The sequence below is a fragment of the Triticum aestivum genome, chromosome 5A, assembly GCF_018294505.1.
Source record: "Triticum aestivum cultivar Chinese Spring chromosome 5A, IWGSC CS RefSeq v2.1, whole genome shotgun sequence".
Classification (NCBI taxonomy): domain Eukaryota; kingdom Viridiplantae; phylum Streptophyta; class Magnoliopsida; order Poales; family Poaceae; genus Triticum; species Triticum aestivum.
Genome location: NC_057806.1, coordinates 611568118 through 611589026, shown reverse-complemented (window position 1 = coordinate 611589026; position 20909 = coordinate 611568118). Strand labels below are relative to the sequence as shown.

General features: G+C 43.2%; 1 protein-coding gene across 1 annotated transcript; it reads right to left on the bottom strand.

Moving 5' to 3' along the window:
* Positions 1 to 12850: 12850 nt before the first annotated feature.
* LOC542991 (probable glutathione S-transferase GSTU1) lies at positions 12851 to 13983 on the bottom strand. Its single transcript, XM_044527358.1, has one exon. It carries the CDS (start codon positions 13872 to 13874, stop codon positions 13206 to 13208), a length of 669 nt encoding a protein of 222 aa, XP_044383293.1. The 5' UTR covers positions 13875 to 13983; the 3' UTR covers positions 12851 to 13205.
* Positions 13984 to 20909: the final 6926 nt, after the last annotated feature.

Sequence of the window (20909 nt, the reverse complement as noted above, 5' to 3'; positions counted from 1 at the left end):
AGATAAACGTTGTCATTTTGATATATCGGAATGCCATCCTGGTTGCTTTATTTCTAGTGCTTCTTTGAATTTCCGCGCAAAACTTTTTAATTTCACTAAGTGCCTCATAATTTTCATCTCCAACAATTGTGTTGTATGAATAGGGTCCAGAATAGATACACAACGTGCCTCTTTGTCGATGACATACAAGATGTATCGGCCGATGGATTCATATGGAAGATAAATCTACAAGTCGTAGCTATTACAGACAATAATAAACCATGACAAACAATGGACAAAAGACCTTACTTACCATGTTGCACGATGAGATGTTGTCTATCCCAGGCCAGCTATCAAACAAATTTGCCAACTTCTGAATAGTTTCCTTATCGTAGAACTTTTGACCTCGTGTTGAATCCCGCATCATGGACTGAGTAAAAAAACATCGTCATATACATGGATAATGAGGCGATACCAACCATATCTTGTTGTAGATAAGTATTAACATGTTGTACAATGTGATGATATTTTGATGGGTCAATGTTCGTGTCTCCGTCTTCTTTCATCTGGCTTGAAACAACTAATAATATAGAACTTTTCACCCACCCTGTCTTGTAGATGGTCGTGAGCCATCATGCAATATATGTAAGCATTTATCACCTGTAACTCCACGTTTAGATTATATCTATGTCTTACGATATTATATGTTCTTTATATTATTAATTACAAAGTTTATGCAAATTGGTCTTGCATCATCGTGTAAGAATATATCATCCTTCATAAGGCACTCCAAATTGTCGTTCCCAATATCTGAGGATCTGGGATATTGTTCAGGCCACATCTCTCACAATTGGTTCAAGGGACCGGCTCGTCTGGAAACTCACGAATGATCATCAGTTCTCGGTCAAGAGCGTGTATCAATTGTTCTTCCTCGGGAACACTCGCTTTGCCTGCCACAAGCTGATATGGAAATCCAAAGCACCACCACGGTGTAAATTTTTCATGTGGTTGGCAGTTCACGAAAGATGTCTGACGGCGGATAACTTAGAGAGAAGGAACTGGCCGTCAAATGGCACCTGCACACTATGCTCATCTGTCCCGGAGACTTGCTCACATCTTTTTGTGCACTGTGACTTTACCAGGCAGGTTTGGACGAGGTTCAGGGATTGGACAGGGGCAGATTTCATAATACCGGAGGTCAATTTCAGTTCTACAGAGGATTGGTGGCTGAAGGCGAGGGAGGGGATCCCAAAACCAATGAAGAAGAAATTCGATACTATTGTCATCCTTCTCCATTGGAGGATTTGGAAGGAAAGAAACGCGAGGATTTTTGACAATGTCGCTAGCTCGGCTGACAGGGTTCGGGACCTGGTAATACAGGATATCCACACATGGAGGGCAGCAGGATGCATTTATGACCTGACGACGTGATTTAGCTGGCCTTCTTGGTCGATTTGTAGAGTCAGATGCTTCCTGTGCGGTCGAGCTGGGGTGCCGGTTGTATTGTTGTAGTTACAGGTCTAGTTCTCCTAGATTATAACCTTGTACTCTCTCTTTTCCCATCTAATAAAATACGGCCAATGGCCCTTCGAAGAAGGCATCTTCAATGTCCACGAACATGATTTTCTTGGGGGCAGACATGATTGATTCAACGACTGTAATATATCTAGGAGTGCAAATATAGTCTATGGACATGATACAAAAACGAGCCAAATTAGTATAAAAAAGTAGACAAATTGGTTGAATACATAAAACAATATGTCGAAGGAAAGATCGATAATAACATTGAAAATAATACCTTGTGCAATAACATTTACATTGGCATTCTTTTTTGGTTTTTTATGAGATATCACCGCCCCCACATCATTTTGTTTTGAAAAACTCGGTGAGTTTTCGGCCCCTTTCAGCGTCGCCACTTCAGAACCCTTGTCGATGCATTCTTTTTGTGCATCTCCAAAATCCATATCTATGTCTCCTATATTCTGAAAAATAATAATATGTAAAATATAAACATTTTGTATTATCATATATAAGACACAAACAAAGAAGAATTAGCTATATACCTCTTCTCGTGGTGTTTCAGTCTGGTCTGTCATCGTTGCATCCAGCCTGGTTACATCAGTGTGTATGTCGGAACCCATCACTCTTTATCTGCGATGAAATATAAATGATATTTTCTACTGCATCATATAAACATATACAATATATAATAAAAGTAAGAGTGAAACAAACACAGCTGTTTTATTTTGTAAAAACGAAAAACTGTTTTTCATATTATTAGTCAAAGATGTTGCATTTATTTCGGAGGAAACAACCAACTATAATGTGCATATATAAATAATATATCATCTGAAATTTCTTAAATCATTTTAAACTATTTATATTTTTTGGTAGAAGAGTTTATTTTTTATGCAGACTAAGGAAAATTGTCCGACAAAAGATAAAAACATGCAAGCAATCCAACATAAACCAAGTATATTCGGTTTTTCCCCTACAATTTTACTTTTTTGTGTTACTTTGAATATATGTAATAAGTATAAAAACATTTATTCATTTTTTTGAGAAAACAACATTTATTCGTATTTGTTTTTGAAGGTTAAAACATTTATTCATATGATCCATGTATATACTTTAGTGTATTTTTTTCTTCGGAGAGAAAACATTGCCGATCAAAGGCCCAAATTGGCTATACAGCACGGCCCAACAAGCACCCAACCCAGCAGTATTACAGAAAAAATTTACTCAAAAAAAGAAAAGCACCCAACCCAGCCGGCGACCTCATCCACTCCACTCACTGGATCTCACCCACTCCCCTCCCTCCCCTCTCCCCCACAGCCGGCGACCTCATCAACCACGACCGCCGCCCCTTCTCATCCCTTCCCCTCCACACACCCGACGACAATCAGGTGCGAGCTTGTTGAGGCTCCATCGTCTCCCACCGCCGCTCCATCCCATCCCCTTCCCTCCCACTCACGAGACCCGGGGCTTCCACATCACCGTCGTCGTGCGTCATGGACGAGGTCTAGTGCTCGGCCGGCATGGCCGCCCCGAGGGTGACCGCCGCGGCCCGGCACCTGTCGTCCTCATCGCGCAGCTTGGGCGGGTCGCGGCTGGCGCCTGTCGTCCTCGACCGTGGCCAGCTGGTTCAGCAGGAGCGACAGGGGGAGCGGGTGGTCGGAGTAGCAGGGGGTGGTGGAGCGCCTAGGCAACGAGATGATGAGAAGGACAGCGACCCCGCGGCGGAGCAGCAGCGGCTGGGGGAGCAGCGCAGCTTACCACTTCGCCGTCGTCGCTATCGTGCAAGCCAGGCCAGGTGAGTTTGGATATTTCACCGTGGGGGAATTTTGTCAGGGGCAAATCATTAAGTTTCTAGCAAACTTGTGGCAAATATTTAGTTTCGCAAGTATTTGTCTAATATGTGCGCTGCATCATTTTAGTTTTCCAGTGAATCCTGATTGTCAGTGTCAAAACTCTTGTTGCCGTCCAATATTCAAGTTGAATATTCCCAAAGATTATATGTCACACAGACAGAGCCCAACTTCTAGGCATGTGCACTTGTTGAGAACTTACACAAGTTAGGAAACATGCAGGTTAGGCCATCCTATCAATTGACCTGTCCCTAGAATTTTTCCGAGTTAAGCTTCACTTGATGCCATCTAGTCAGGGACCAGTCTGTACCATCTGAAACTCACAACGAAACCTCGTGTTTTCATTCAGTACCTACTCCCATGATAAAAAAATTATGAGGATTGTGCAAGTTAGGTTCTGTGTCAGCATGTGACATGTCTTGACTGTTGTAGGAGTACAAGTGTGCCAGTGTGCGCCAATGATGTATCTTTTTCATATCAAGTTCATATCATTGAGACTATGAACTACATAAAGTCTTAAGTGTCTTTATTACTCTCAGAATTGCTTGGGCAGGAGCTTAAGTTTGTTTTGTCGACATCAACTAACGAGTATATTATGGTCTCTCTTTATTTCAGCTACATGAATCTAGTGTTGATCGTGCAGCTTTTGTGGAGTTTGTGCTTGGCTTGTCAGGATATATTTTCTCTGAGGAATAACAGGGATCTTCATGCCCCGGATTTTCTATTGTTCTTTGTTATAATTGATTGGGTAAGTCGTGCACTTTGTCACTGCTATTGTCCATGCAGTTGCGCCTAAATTATCTGAAGGGATGCACTGAAACAACTGAACCCAATATTTTTTATCAACATTAATTAGTTCTTAGGAAAAAATGAAATTCAAGAAAAATGCAAGTCATGCTTCTCTATTGGGCAAGCTTTTGTTTTGCCTCCCTGTATGAGAATAAGGCAGCCTTAAATAGACTTGTTGTTATGGGTGCTTTGCATTACTTCTTGGTTGACCAACGGTATGTGGGTGATCACTTCACTTGTGAATGCATTGTAGGTCATGGCGATTCTCATGTTCTCTGGATTCTGTGCCTCTGCCAGCGTGACGATTTTCTTCATGAAGGATATGAACTTCTGCGCGGAATACCGGCGTCTGGACTGCAGTCAGTTCACACTTTCAGTCACTCTGGCGTTCTTTACATGGTTGTTGCAAGCTACGTCTTCTTTCTCTGGGTTCTGGCTACTGATTTCATTCTTCTAGTGATCTCTCTCATGCGCTCATAAGCACCATCAGCGTCGTGCTAATTGTCGGTCAGGAGGGTAAATCAGTTGCAATGTGCTCGGGCACCCATTATACATCACTTGTTACATATATTGTCTGTTTGATTCATAGCTCATCTTCAGTTTAGGTGTTGGTTATGAGCGCCTTGAGGTGGAACAGTTACATGTGGGAATATTATGTCTTGTTAGTTTCGCAAGTTTGTGATTTGATGGTTGGCTTGGTCATTTAGTTATATCCAGAGCTTGCCACTGAAGTTCCTTCCAGCCAACACTAATTGGTTTCTTTCTGAATAGCTTTGGCATCTCTTGATTATGGTAGTTATTAGATTATGTACTTTAGTTGTAGGTTGTACTGAATGTAAAGGAATAATTGAAAAGAACCTGGTTAGTATAACTTTATAGGCTTTCTTGTTGCTTGTTTGGGTGAACAATAAATTGATCACGATTTGTCTGGGTGAACGATATATTCAGAACTGCAAATACTCCTACTGCAAACAAAATTCAGTAAATTTCAGTGCATCTACTGCAAACTAAATTCACCCAGATAAGAGTTGTGATGGCAATTTATGAGTAAAACTGCTTGAACTAAACTGCTTGTCTACTGCTTGCTCTAAAAACTGCTTGTCTACCGCTTGCTCTAAAAACTGCTTGTCTACTGCTTTGACATGTTTTAGATTTCAGTACATATGTACATGTGTGTGGTGAGCTTCATGACTGAATTTTGCATTGTGCTTACAAGTCATTAGAGTCATCTAATGCCAAATAATCTTTGTAGCTAACAGAGGTCGATCATGTGACTATATCTTCATGACTTAGAGACACTACAAGTCCTTAGAGTCATCTAAGCCAATATTTATTTTGTTAATCTTTGCCCAAGGATGAGTTTTTGTGGTGGAAGTTGGATGGGGGGTCCATCAGGTGCACCTATGCTGACAGAGGTTCATCATGTTGTGGTGGAAGTTTGCTTGGCTATGAAAATAGTTTGCTTGGCTATGCAGCCTAAAATGTGTGATGAATCTATGTTTCTTCAGTTGCAGCCCACCTACTAGGACTGCTTGATTAAATCTACAATCAATTGTAGTATACCTGAAGAAAACATGATCATAATCTAATAACTATTATACTTTTAGAGAAGAGACAGAACCTAGAGGAACTCGCCTTCTTGATGCTCCTAGCTTACGCAAGGTACTCCTCGGGAATTTTTCCTCCAGGTCTGGCTAATTTGATCTTGTGCTATCAGTGATGGGCGAAGGGAGAGCAAGGAGGGGGAGGAGGGATGGCGGGTTCATAGGATAGGATTATCATAGGAATAGGAATTTTGTAGGAAATGAGATGGCATGTATCTCAAATCCTATGAGTAGGAATAGGAAACGAGATGTCATTTGGTTGACACCAAAGGAATTTTTCCATTGAGTCTAGGCTCATTTTTATTTTCCTATGAAATGTGGAGAATAGGAACCAATCCTATGTAGGAATAGGAATCTATTCCTATGAACCAAAGGGCTCTAAAGGAAAAAATCCTATAAGAATCCTATCCTCTAAAATTCCTATGAAATTCCTCCAAACCAAAGGAGGCCTAACATATATAGGTAGGCCACATCCCACATGTGCCATGGATAGTTGGCCACATGTGCCATGTGGTACGTCTAGATCACTTGTTGGGTGTATTTAGGACCGCTCTCGCCGTACAGGTAGCCACTCCTATATGTACAAGTACCTCACCATACCGCTCTCACCGTACATGTAGCCCCCTCACTGCACAGCAGCCGCTCACACAAGTCGCTTCTCCCCACCATGGCGCTGCTTTTCCGACCTCCTCTCCCGCCAGCCTCCACAGCGTCACGCCCATGTCCTCTCCCCACCACGGCCTCGCGCCGCCCCGCCATGGTCTTGCTCCACAACCAACACCGTCGGTATCACATAGATTGACGTGCCGCCCCGCCATGGTCTCGCCCCGCAACCAACTCCGTCGGTATCACAGAGATCGATGTTGTTGCCGGCATCCATCCTCGACGACGACGACCTGGCATGGCTCCAGGCCAAGGCGGTTGCCAAGGCAAAGAATCTCTGCCTGGCCACCTGGAAGGGCGTGCAGCTGGCGGCCAAGTTGCCATCCAAGCACACTCCACCTGTGGTCTGCCTGCAGGTCGTATTGTGGCTGAAGATACTAAAGATACCTCGTTTTGATTTTGAAGAAGTTAAAGCCACTTCTTTCCTGGATGTTCGGAAGATACTGTCATACTCGAATCGGATGCCTATATGGTGGTCTCCGCAGTCCTAGACACGGGCCCAAACTTGTCCATACTCCATGCTATCTACAAGGAAATTAAAGTAAATGGTTGCACTTTGATCCCCTGGTCAGTAGCCAAGACAAGGAGAGAACAAAATCATGCTGCTCACATTGTAGATGTTGGTCTTATTACAAATACGGGAGCAGTGGATGTTGGCTGTCAAAACTCCCATGAGTTGCATCGCAATCATGTACTATTATATCCAGTAGAGTGTAAAAAAAATTAATTCTACACCTGGACTTACTGTAACAAGCAGGAACACATCGACGTTATATCTTTCCTGTTAAGTTTTGCATGCTAAGCATTTAGAAAGTTGGCATATGCCAAAAAAAGCTTCTCGTTTCCCCTGGTATATTCTTCATCCCTACTAAAATGGATAAAATAAAGGACTGATACTACAGATGTAGGCATTCTTCATCTCTACTAAAATATATTCTTCATCATGTGGTTATCCACCTGTAATAAATCACCCCTGCATACCTACCTGATTTTCTTCTGTCACAAGTCACAATTCATAAGCAGTCTTACTTCTTAGGCGAGCTCTGTATTTTACTATTCTCTTTATCTTCATTTTTTCTTGACTCAGCACATTTACTTTTTTCGGTTATACCTTTGTACTACACTGAATGTAGGAAATATAAAGTAGATGAATGATGTGTTTATTCTTGTGTATACTATGTGACCTTCAATTATGTTTGCTTTCAGGAGTAAGAAGTCAGTTGGAGTGGAAGTGAGAATAGTACCATGAGCTCAAGTGATTCATTCACGAAGCTGGTAAACGCATAAACTTTAAAAAGATCATCTCAACAAGGTATGCAAGTAATTTCTTTTGGGTGTTTGAATTGCCACATCTTGGGTTTTGTTTTCAGTCCATTATATATTCTAGGGACAAGCTTCATCTCATTTCTTAGACCAAATAATATTTAACTACAGGATCAGATTCACGTAAAGTAATTTGCAATGTTTATTCGATTTTGTGCATGACAAGGGGCAAGTAGAATTTTTTCTGTATGCACTTAGCAAGATTAAAGTAACAGGCACAAAGTGAATCAAGTGTCTTCAACAAGCAATTTAAAAGTGAAAGTAGATAAAAAAAACTTACTGATCCACATAGAAGAGTGTTAAATATTGAAATTTGATTTTCCGCATTACCATGGTCCGCTATGGTCCTGCAGTAATATGTGTATGACAGCAAAAGGATCTTCAAATCAGTATGTACACTAACTTATCCATTATAATTAGATATAGTATATGAGATAACTTGAACATCTCTAGAAACCAGTGTGAAAAAAATATAACAGCCAAATCGCATTGCAATACTATTACGTGTGGATTTTCATGTGCACATTCCCAGACGCTACAAACTTGATAAGAGCCGAAAGCAAAGGAAATGCATATCACAGTTGCAATGGCCGCTAGGAGAAGTCTCTCCACATCCGCGTGTTGAGAGACTTGAGCTATTAATTTTGCAGGCACTCCACACAAGCACATGCATGTTAAGTGAGGGTATACGTTATCATTTTGGGTATGATCGAATGGAAATACATGTTCATGTCATCCTCTGATCCACTCATCCAAATCATCCTGCAAAGCTCATGCATAATGGTTTAAGAAATAAAGTATAGATGCTCAAAGGACAAGATTGATAGCTAACAAATAGTTGATGCTTACAATTAGCCTATGGTCTCCTCCTCCAACATGTGTTTCCTGTTTGAGCGTTGTGAAAGGTCAGGAGGTCCAGGCAGGTCAAGGCGATGGCCACCTTTGACTTTGGAAATGCAAACCCCCTCTCGTGGCCATCTCCACAACATCATCCAACATATTGACGTTTAGCTGACCGAAAGGAACTATACATATTTAGCTAGGAAATCTAGGAAACTAGAACAAAAATAGACCGGTCGACATGTATGATTAAGGATAAAGAATGCACTAACTTTCAAACTTTTTTGATGCTATCTTGCCTGACCACATATATTGTCAACATGGAAATTCTGGTTTCTGAAATCAGTTTCCTTGCTCAGTAGAACACCTATTATGAAATCTGTTTGTTCCCCATACACACATATGGAATGGCAGCTCCCTGACATGAAATGAACATTGTCTGATGGCAAGAAAGTTTGAAATAGCGCGTGTGGGGGTAGCAAGATTGATTAGAACGCACCATTTACAACCACAACAGCAGTGCTTCAAAAAGTGGGATGTGGCAAGCTAGCCCCCTGGGCATTCATTGTGGCCCCAAAACAATCTGTTATGTTGTATTCCATATACCCTATTTTACAGTTGTCTATTTTCTCATCATCGTCAAGCAAAATTAATTAGAATGTACCCATTCCAGCCAGTGTGGCAATACTTCAACAAGCCAGATGGACCATGTGACCCTGGTTATGCATCGTTCGCCCCTGTACATGGTCGTCACCAGGCACTATGGCAGCAGCCACCACCATCAAAACAGCAGTTGACTTATAACAGTGAGGTTGGACCTCATGAGGTAAAAACATTGATGAAGCTTATGATATTCTGCTATCTCCTCTATTGACCTGTAGCTCTGTAGCCCTGGAACGGACCATCTTCACTTGTTAAAAATTACTCGCAAGATACATATTCTTATTAGAAATTCTCTCACATGTGTTGTCATGGTTGATGGATCCAACTTGACATGTTCTGTCCAATTTTGCATTATGTGTTTTAAAAGTAAAAGATGAAAAAAAACTACGGGCACCAAGTTTAAAAATATGTAATCAGTAAGCCTAAAAGCAACTAAACTGTTATATTAAATTCATTATTTGAGTTCATTGGAATATACTCCCTCTGTCCCATAATGTAAGATGTTGGATGTAATAACGTCTTACATTATGGGATGGAGGGAGTAATAAGCAACAAAGATGAAATTATGTATTTCTGCTATGCTGTGATGGGCTACTTTTGATGTGTTGCCTAGGTGTCTATTTTTCCATCATCTTACCATCAGCTGTTGCCTATGATTTCAGGCACCCCTGCCATCCTTCAACAACTGCAGTGGAGCCGGCTACCATTGGTATTCACAGCAATTTTCTGCCCCTAACTCATTTGATTATGGCGCACACACAACCTATGGCAACCACCAACACGAGTGGGAGCAGCTTCCCAGTACTCTGGAGCTGCCTATTGCATCTTGGCAGCATCCACCTCCTCCGTTGCATTGTCGTCCAACACCTAGCAAGGTAAAAACAACACTGAAAACCTGTGTTTGCTGACATGGTCCTCTTTTAGACAGTATAGACATGGAGTGAACCTTTCATTAAGATTACTTTTTCAAGATAGCTTGTTGCATATGCAAAACCCTTGTGTGTTTCAAACTCAAATTAAAGAGGGTTACACAGTGTCAGACTATGTAATGTAATATCCTCTCATAGTTTGACACTATTGCTTATCTAGAGGATCATTGCTTATGGTCCGAACTATGAGAAATGTTTATTTCCTAGAAATTCTTTGACACCAGGTACCAAAATAACTTCTACCTGGCACAACATTTAGGATCTTACTACTGGAACTGAGCACGGGAACATTAAGGTTTTACACACGCTCATGTCTAGAGTGACCTACAGGCAAGTTAATGGATCAGCACTCTTGTCCTTTTTGGTCTTTTTCACCTGTGCTACTCTTCAACAGGATCAATTATGTCCTACAATGTGATGTTTCCTTAGCATAGACTTTCCCACTAAAAGAGTGATTTTAATGTGACAGAAAGTAAAGATCATGTGTGTATAAACTTTCTATTGCCTGTATGAGCATGCGTTGGCTGTATGATAAACTGTGTACTGTGTAATACCTTCATCGCTATCGGTGGCGGATCCTAGACGCGATCGGCGGCGGGTCGTGGAAGCGATCGGCGGCGGGTCGTGGAGCGTCGGCGGGGGTCGTGGAAGCGATCGGCGGCGGGTCGTGGAAGCGTTCGGCGGCGGGTCCTGGAAGCAATCGGCGGCGGATCCTGAATCCTGAACGACAACAGCGCCAGATCAGGGGATCCGCGTGAGACTCCAGAAGGGGATCGACGTGAAAGTGATCCGCCGCGGACCTTCAACGAGATCGGCTGCAGATCTGATCTTGCTTTGCACTGGGAGGGCGGCGGCGGACGTAGGGACGAATGAAGGCGGCGAACGACTCGTGCGGGCGAGTGCTTCGAGGGCACAAGGAATCGCTCGTGGGTGCTGGCGTCTGGTTAATTTTCGTAGGTTTTATTTCGTAGATTTTTTTACTCCGTTCTTTCCTCCATCGACCGGAGGTTTTCCGCTGGAAATCGTCGATGCATAACATTTTTTTGGTTTGCGGGTCCTGGGGGGAATCGCTGGGACGTGGGAGGTGGGATTGAGGACGAAAAAAAACCGGCTTTGGTGGGACGAAAAAAACCCTGGAAGCGAGACTACCAACTGCTTCATTAGGAGTAGAGATGATGCATAAAAATATTAAGTGGCTTGATGCATTGTATATTACTTACAATAAGGGTAGTTAGCTGCTCTTTCTTGCACAGTGATTACTCGATGGTGATTATCATTTTTTAATGTCTTGTTCTATGATTTTTTTATCCTCAATTATGTCTTTCTCAGCAATTTCACATCTTTATCACCTATACTTCAAGAATAAAAACTATACCGGGAATTGTTGACAAATTAATATTTAATGCAAACCTGCTACCCCCTCCATCCACATATATATATGGCCTAATGCATTTTTCGAGATTGTCTTTGACTATTCATAAGATTAATATTATATGAGATGTATAATGTGAAAATTATATCATTGGAAGCACCTTTCACGTACGTATTTGAGAGTATGGTTTGTGTAACTTGCATATCATATATTATTGCTCTAACATGCAATCAAAGTTACATGAAAATGCCTTAGACCCTATATAGATGGACGAATGGAGTATATACAATTGAGCAGTCACAAGGTGACCTTGATTTGAAGGTGAACAAATGATCTAAGGGCTCTTTTTTCTCCGTTACAACGCACATGCATTTTTGTCTAGATGGCTTTTTAACAAAAAAATCAATCGAGAAGTAATAATCAATGCAACATTAATACAAACATTTATTGAAACTGAATATAAAAAATGGTGCGTAATGACAAGTAAATTCTTCAGGACTTTGCGGAGTCCAAGATTTGCTGGGTGCGTCATTTGGCGAACAAAGTTGCCTATCTTTTAGCTAAGGAAGGTTGTATGAATATAAGATTTGTAAAATATGGTTCCATGTCATGATGGTTAATAAATCACAGCGATTCCAACTACTCCATGGTGGGGTAAAACAAGAAATTGTACCTAATGACACATGGAGCAGGCTTGCAAGATTTCAAGCCTGTTGCAACACACAGACATTTATACTAGTACACAGTAGTAATATTAGAAGGGAACAACAAAATTATGAATGTGTCTAGGGCACATCTAGATGTGCTCTAGTTATTGCACATCTAAATGACTCAATCAAACTAGAAAGAAAAAGAAAAAATACTAGCAAAAATGGTTGCACGAATCTTCATGTAAGACCATTAGCATAGGACTTAGATATGCAATACTTATGGTATATCTAGATGTGCTTTAGCAATACTGTAAAATTATCGAGTTTCAGAAATTCAAAACGTAAACCATGTGAGGAATCCCACAAGTTTAATGATCAAGTTTAAAAAACAGTTTTGTTAAAGCATTTCTAGATGTGTCATAAGTATTGTATATTTAAATTCTATGTCATTGATCTTACGTTGAGATTCGTGTGAATTTTTCTTCTTCTTCTCTTTATACTTGATTCACTCATTTAGATGTGCAATAATTAAAGCACATCTAGATGTGCCCTAGACACACTTGAAAAAAAAAACTTAAAACATAGCGAGAATCCGACGATTTAGCGGATCGCAAAGACGGTCTGCTTCCGCACCAGCGTACCCTTGTGAGTGTTTGGTAGACGGTCCGTATTTAAACAAATGAGACTCTTTTTTAATTTATTCATCGCCCGGAATGGAAATGGAATGGCAGGTGGCAACTCGGTGCTGCCCCCACCGAAGACCAGGGTTGACACATTGACACACACACACATCACGAGTACTGAGTACACAACACGCACCCACACACACTGACTGATCCAACCAACAACCACCAACCACACACACACGGAGCACTTTATTCCACGAAGAAAGAAAGAAAGAAATACTCTATCCAGACGTACGCATTGTAGGCCACCCAAATCGCTCCCTGATTTATTTGTTGCTTCCCTCCGGACGGCGGGCCGGCTGTCGCCTGCATGGCCCGTCCGTCCGTCCGTCGGCGCGCCTACTCGATGCCGTACTTCTTCTTGAGCAGGCCGATGAAGTCGTAGACCTTGTCCGGCGAGTAGAGGCTCTTGGCGACGCTCTCCCGCTCGCCGCAGCGCTTGGCCCACGCGGCGATCTTGGGCGCCACCTCCGGCAGGCTGAACTCGCCGTACCTCTCGTAGCTGTGGAACCAGGCGGTGAAGGGCGCGAAGGCGGCGTCGACGAACCCGAATTTCTCACCGCCGAAGAAGGGCTTGTCCCCGAGCGCGCCGTCGAGGGTCTTGAGGATGTCCAGCATCTCGGCGCGCGCCTGCGCCTGCGGCTCGCCCTTGAGCTTCCAGAGGCGGGAGCCGCAGTCGTAGACCTTCTTGTCGACGTAGTCGGCCCAGAAGCGGGCCTGCGCGCGCGCGTAGGGGTCGGAGGGGAGCAGAGCGGGCGCGTCCGGGAAGGCCTCCTCCAGGTACTGGAGGATGATGAGGGACTCGTTGACGGCACGGCCGTCGTGGAGGAGCACCGGGATCTTCTTATGCACCGGGTTGGCGCGGAGGAGGCGGTCGCTCTTGCCGGCCATCAGGTCCTCCTCCGCGTACTCGTAGGGCAGGCCCTTCTCGGCCAGCGCGATGCGCACGCGCTGCCCGAACGGGCTCACCCAGAAGTCCAGCAGCACCAGCCCCTTCTCGCCCGCCATTGCTCCCGGTTGCCTTGAATCTCGACCGATCTGTGCTTGTGTTTGTGTTGTGTAGGCTGTGTGGGTGATGAGTGAGGATGAAGATGAGGTGAGCGGAGGATTTATAGGGGGGAGGGGAGGGTGGGATCGTGTGTATCCGGAATAGTCTGGCACGTTTTGACTAGAGCTAGAACGTGTGTGAGAGGAGATCGAATCGAACGGGTGGTGTACGTACCGGCTGGAGGATTCTGGGCCTTCGTTCGGTGTGTCACCGCTTGCGTCACGTAACCGGCGCACGAGGGCATGGGCCGGCATGGCACGTCTGTGTGAGCGGGACGAGTGGCTGGCTGGCTGGGAGGCCACACTGCGGGCTGCGGGCACGTCGGCGGAGAAGATCGGGGATCCTGGATTGGGGGAAAGATGTGATATGGGGTGACGTCATCGAAAGGAGCTAGTACTAGCCTGGTATTGCGGGATTGCATTTAATTTTGAGGGGAAATTAGTTACTTTTGATTTAATGCCAAGATTCGGCACTGCCAATCTAAAGTTGCCAATTTTTTTTTAGAGATGGTGAGAATTACTCCCTCCAATACATAATAATAGTAGTATAAGGGCGTTGTAGTTGGTAGTCAAGCAATTTTAACCGATTTTTGTAGATCTGCCAACATTTGACTTGCTAATTATTGGTACCAAATCGATTAAGCTCTTAACCTAGATAGATAAGCAAACCAGACCATTGCATGGTTTCAACTCAAACTCCATCTTGAGTTTAAACTATTGGATAAATGTTGAATACATGACATCGTCACCATATTGAGTACTAATAATCTGATAATAAATGGAATGAATTGGGCAAAGTGTCTTCACATCAACAATATGCATGTCCTAGCTTTCCAAGCCTCCTCCGTGCTCCCGGTTCCTCTAGTGACGTTCAACATAGATCATATATACATCCAAAGAGAAGATATCAAGCATGCCGTTGTGTTGGCTAGGCCTAGAAGGTACCGGGAATTATTTTGGGGCCTCAACCTGGTGTTCCATGAGAATTCGGTCATGTGCATGTGTCCGTCGCATGAATGTAGTCCAGTCAAGACCGCAGAGTCGCACCGATTCTTCTAAGAACCGCAGCCATGTGTCTTGGCCCAAAGGCCACAACTCAACTCCCGCCTGACCTTCTGTAATGTGTTCTCTGCTCTCCACCAAGGCCTGCCGATGCCGCCAGTGAATCTGCGACCCTGAAATCCCCCGTCAATTCGCACCCCACATGGATTTGTAGCGTGCACCAGTAACAGTATACAGAAATGCATGGCTGCATTTTTTATAGAAATGACTGCATGTAGTTGTTGCCGTAGATTTTTTTTTGAGAAATTGTTGCTGTAGATGATATAATAGCTTGATTTTTTTTTGAAATATGAAATTTCATTTCAATTAACCACTGTGCCCAGCAATATTGCCGGCAATCAAGTCTCGGATAAAATTAGGAGCAGCGCCCGGCCATACGGCTTGGGACACATGCACCATCTTCGACCCGTGCGTCGCTAGAGCATCCGCAATATTATTACAAACCCGTGGGCAAAAAGAGATAGAAAAAGAACTAAAATGCAACATAGCAAGGGCATTAATTTCCCTAAAAAGGACTCCATTTGGCGCTAGATCGTAGTTCTTCGAGTCAGTGATAGATATCTGGAGTTCTCAATACAATATGTTTCTATTGTTCCATGATTTATAATGCTCTTAAAGTATTCAATTTTCATGATGAACATTGTTCCATGTTGATCATGATGTATTCTACAATTTCTTAAAGTATTCAATTTTCATGATTTCTAATGATGATCGATTGGGGCTCATAAATATATCAGTATGTCACAAGTCACAACTACCCAATGGCATGTATTCTGAAGATTGCCAAATTCCTTAACTGCGCATATGGACACAGATATCTGGAGTTCTCAATACAATATGTTTCTATATACTTTTCTTCTTGCTAAGTCGGTACACATATATTGCTATTTATTACACCCTCTGTTCCTAAATGTAAGTCGTTTTCGCAGTTCAAATTATAATGCTCTTATGTTTAGGAACCGAGGTTGCATTTTATAAATAAGTAATGCTACGATGTTTGTTTAGAGCCAAGATTACTAACCAGGATGTTAGATAGATTGCGAGATTGATAAATGCAAGATGATTTAGACCCTATTTTGTTGGCTTATGGCTTCACCCAAAGCGGGTGAGCAATTTATTCCAAAGCTCTGTATCCTTCAAACTGAAACAAGGGAACGCTTCCTCACTGCCATCCATATGATAATCATGCACCTCCATCTTCTGTTCTTAATTGGCCACATGGACGTACAGTCCTACAGCTCCAGTTCAGGTTCTCATATACCTGAATTTGGTTCCTATTCCATCTCTGTTAATTCCATAGGTCAGTACCAGACTTCATCAAGCTTGCACTGTCAAATAATTTCGTTGCCATGCGGAGGCTGGTTGGGTATATCTGAGACGAAATAATGTATTTTCGAACAAAAAGAGACGCGTGGCAGGGGACGCAGGTGTGGGGGTCTCCTACAGTGGAGGCTCTTACCCAGACTCGAGGACTAATGCCGGGCTAAGAATAGATGGAGTATGGTCGCTCTTCCTATCGTGGTTGAGTGCACTGTGATGTGAGCGGCATACACTATCTAGCAACAGGAATGCCAAGGTGGCGGCTCCGGATTGTGGTCCACGTAGTTGCTCTCCGGCGGGTATCATTGCGATGGTGATGGCTCTCCTCTTGGGTTGTGTGGACAACGGGAGGTGTTGCGGCAGGTAGCTCGGACGTGCCCACTTCTTGGAGGGGCGGTGTCCTGATCCGGATCTAGGGATCTAGCATCGCCATGTTCTTCCTAGTGACCTCGCAGTGACACGTGTGACATGCCGAGCAAAAGCTTTATGCCTTGGAGTCGACGACGACGACACCCGTGGGTGCTGCTTTCTTCGAAGATGTTGTCATGATTATTCTCTCCGTGTCAAGGCTCCGTGTGAAGACCTTTGTCTCGTGTGGACTCGGTAACGGTGACGCTCTGCGCCGGTTTCCCTTTGTGGGCGTTGTTATGGAGTTTAGGTATGCTAGGTCGTAGCATGGGTGTGATTAGTTTTCTTGGTGTTCGTCGTAGGTAACGTAGTCGCATGTGCTATCCATGTGTCATCTATCTCAAGATTGACTTTGTAAGAGGGCTACGTAACCATCTTGTATTCTTCAGCGCCCTACTTCTTCATGTGTTACTTTATATGGCCTGTTTAGAGAACAGAGATGCCTCTCTCTCTCTCTCTCTGCAAAATATTCTAAAAACTGAATTGATTTTGCATGTAGGGAAATCAGCATTGAACAAATCCAACAAAATGTGATTGCATCCAACGAATCTTTCTATATAGTCGTCAGTCAAGAAGACACATGCAATCTTCTGAAACGCATGCGAGTCTATGACAGAACAAAATACGGTTAGGTGTAGAAGGAATGATGGTTTAATGCGGGTCGGATGGGTCTGTATTGACTAAATATCGGTTGTGAATTTCACATTTTCTTAGTACTCCCTCCATCTAGGTGTATAAATCATCTAACAAAAATCAAATAATCTCAAAACACTTAGGTGCGATGTATTAACTTTCACCTCGTTTCTTGTTTCTTGATATAAATATAGGAACGAACCAATAAGAGATGTGAGGCATGTATGTTTTCAGTGACTTAAGACTACTAAACACGACATGCACTGGTTAATTCCTTGCATGAAATGCTACTCCCTCTATTTCAAAATATAGTGCGCCCGCGTTTTCCGAGGTGCAACTTTGACCATAAATTTAACCAATGAGACCAACTGCGGCGGGAGAAAAATTATATAATTGAAAACTTCTTTCGAATACGAATTCATTGATATAATTTTTGCTCCCACCACCATCGGTCTTGATAGTTAAATTTACGGTCAAAGTTGAAACACGTGGATAGAAGAAGCACTACATTATGGAATGGAGGAAGTATTAATTAGCAAATAAATTTTAGGTTCTCTCATTTTCCCTTCTGCCTTGGTCGCGGTGCACCTGGACAGCAGGAGTAACCATTAGATGCATCTTGTCACACAACAACTTGAGCCATAGGAGAACCTAGCGTTCCCGAATAAAAGCGAACCAAAATAAAGCGACATATTTGAGAATCACATAGCATAGAGACCATGAATAATCTGATAAATACAGTGACTCGGGCAAAGCGTCTTCACATCAACGTGCTAACATGCCGCCTATAGGTCTTCCCATACCTTCTTTTTATCACCTCCTAGTGGCGACCACCATATATATCACACATATGCAGACAGGTTGCCTGGGACTGGAAGGCACCGGGAATTATTTTGGGGCCTCCGCATGCTGCTCGACGAGCAAAAGGAGGTGGATCTAGTCGCACCACCGCCAGTACCCGTGCCGATGGGTGTCCGCCAAAAGGATACCGGCGTGAGAAGCCAAATGGCTATATCGCGCACCCCTCATTCAATGTCACACCGGTAGGAGTCCGAGACAAGGAAACCGACCCTCATCAAATCAGGTCGCACTAGATCCACCTCACCGCTGCCCACAGAAGACATGATGTAAGCCAGATGCTCCCGACGAGCAAGATGCAAAAAGCATCATCCCGACCGCTGGCTAGATCGCCGCCAGCAGTTGTCGACTTGTCGTCGGCCAATGCAGGGCCAGATATGTTGCCAGCGCCACAATAACCCTGCAGCATAGCAGCACGGCCGCCGCCCTGGCGCTTGGGCTCCGCCGAAGCGTGCAGCGTTTAGGGCTGCCGCTGCGCTCGAGCCGAAGGGCTCCTAGCAACGTGAGGAGATGAGCCCGCCGCAACCATCAGGCAGAGAGACTTCTCTTGAAAGTTTCCTTTGGCAACTGCTAGGTAGGCAGGAGGAGATGAGATGGGGCGGTCCGAGCCGAAAAGTGGCTGCAGAGGCCGAGCTTCACTGAGCTCTATATATATTTCTCAGCCAAAATACCTTTTCCGTAACTCAAAAAAATCTGAAAAAATGTTTTCATATAGACATATACTTGAAGTATATGTGTACAAATTTTCATAAACATATGTATTCATATGTGGTGTATACAAAAAAGATAAATACACAGATTGAAATAGGCTTTTTCTTTGTTGTATTTGTGTCAGATATTTGTCTTTTTTGTGTAGCATGCAGATGATCAAATTAGTTACTGAAAATTTATACATACTTAAAGAATATGCATATGTATTTGTACAAAAAAATTGGCATTTTTTGAAACTTTTATATATATTTTGATTTTTTTTTTTGCAAAACGAGCTCCATGGAGCCCGGTCTTTGCAACGCCACACTCCGGTCCGAGCGGCCTATGTGTCTCATTCATATAATAAAAGTCTTCCAAGTTACAAGCCACATTTACATTGGCATGACAAAACCAAAATGACAGCTCTAATCTTTGTTGACAACCACCCAAGAAGTAAAAATTCGAGCGAGGCTGAAGAATTCCCTGAGCTTGGCGGTAACATGCGTCACCTGTCTCCGGCACCACCGTAGGCCGTAGCAGTCACCAAATGACATTTTGAGGGTGAATTCCAATACTAAACTGGGCTCCGTCACCAACTCCTCTTCGGCGTGTTCATATACTGCTCTCCACTATTTCCTCTATGAAAAATGAGGTGGTGCTAACACTTTGAGGCTCTAGACATGCATTGCTTGGAGTTGTGTTCAAGGGTGCCATATATATACCCATGCAGGTGATTGGCTATCTCGTCTTTCTCCATGCAAATGGTGACCCCGTGGTTAGCGTTTTACTGATGTGGAATTCAATTATTAAAGTGTCATGCTAGCCGTGGGAGGCAACTACTCCCTTTGTTATCTAAATACTCATATATTTCTTTACAGAGGGAGTACGTGTTTCCACTTTATTTTTGTTGTTGTTGTCCTGCTTCACAGTGGATCTCAGAACAGCAAATGTGTCGGCCTATTTCAGAAAGAACCAACTAGTTTGGCCCTTTGCTTCACTCAGGCTCTTTGAAGTTTAAAATCAGTAGGCCAGTACCCTGACTTTCTCAATCTTGCACTGTCAAAGAATTTTGTTACAACCCAGGGGGCAGTTGAGAAAGAAAGAAACCTATAAGGAGAGTTTGTTTTTGGTCCTGAATAACAAAATAGAGATGATCAGCTGCAGTAATGAGCTCCTAAATCGCCCCTCTCTCTCTCTGTGTGTGTGTGTGTTGGGTTTTAGCCCGGTTATTTCTAATTAACTGGACAATTCTCTTTTTTTAATGAAATGCAGGACCCCTGCCTCCTCTCGAGGTGCTAAAAAAAGGCTTTCAGTTGAGTTTTGAATATTTTCAAATGGGTCCAAGTATAACCTAAATGTCACTATGCCACACAATAGATGATAAGATCCTAGGAATGTACTCCCTCCGTTCGAAATTAGTTATCGCAGAAATGATGTATCTAGATGTATTTTAGTTCTAGATACATCCATATCCGAGACAAGTAATTCCGAACGGAGGGAGTATGTGGAAGAATAGTTTGATTCTTTTGAAAGATGACACAAAATATAATCACGTGAGTTCAAGAGCACATGGAGTATACAAGTTGATGTTCAAAGGATATCATGGTCTCAGGTAAGCATGTGTAAGGAGAACTAATAAACATGAGGTTGACTTTGGACAAGAAATAAGAGAGTGAGGTTGAGCGAAAGATGCTCATCGTAGTTGATCGATGTGTGTCGAGGACTGATGAAGCAACACTTGGTGATATGGGTGTCTTTTGTGTCTATGGGAAGGTCGGCGGTCTTCCTGATGTCACGGTGGAGACGTAGGTGTAGCATCAAGCGACTTCGGCAATGCAAATCCATCACGGAAGCTCCATAGAAACAGTGTCATGGCATGGTTTGGTGTCGTCGCGGCCAATGTTGTTGAATGGGTGCACCACCATGTCCTGGATGTTGAAGAGGTCAAAGCAAGGTTCTCTGATGGAAGAAATTGGACGCATAAGTGACATAAACGACTCGCCCATGGGGGTCAAAACTTATGAC

Bases quoted from the DNA above. Each gene is read 5' to 3' on its own strand.
- LOC542991 (XM_044527358.1), bottom strand. From the start codon at position 13,874: ATGGCGGGCGAGAAGGGGCTGGTGCTGCTGGACTTCTGGGTGAGCCCG.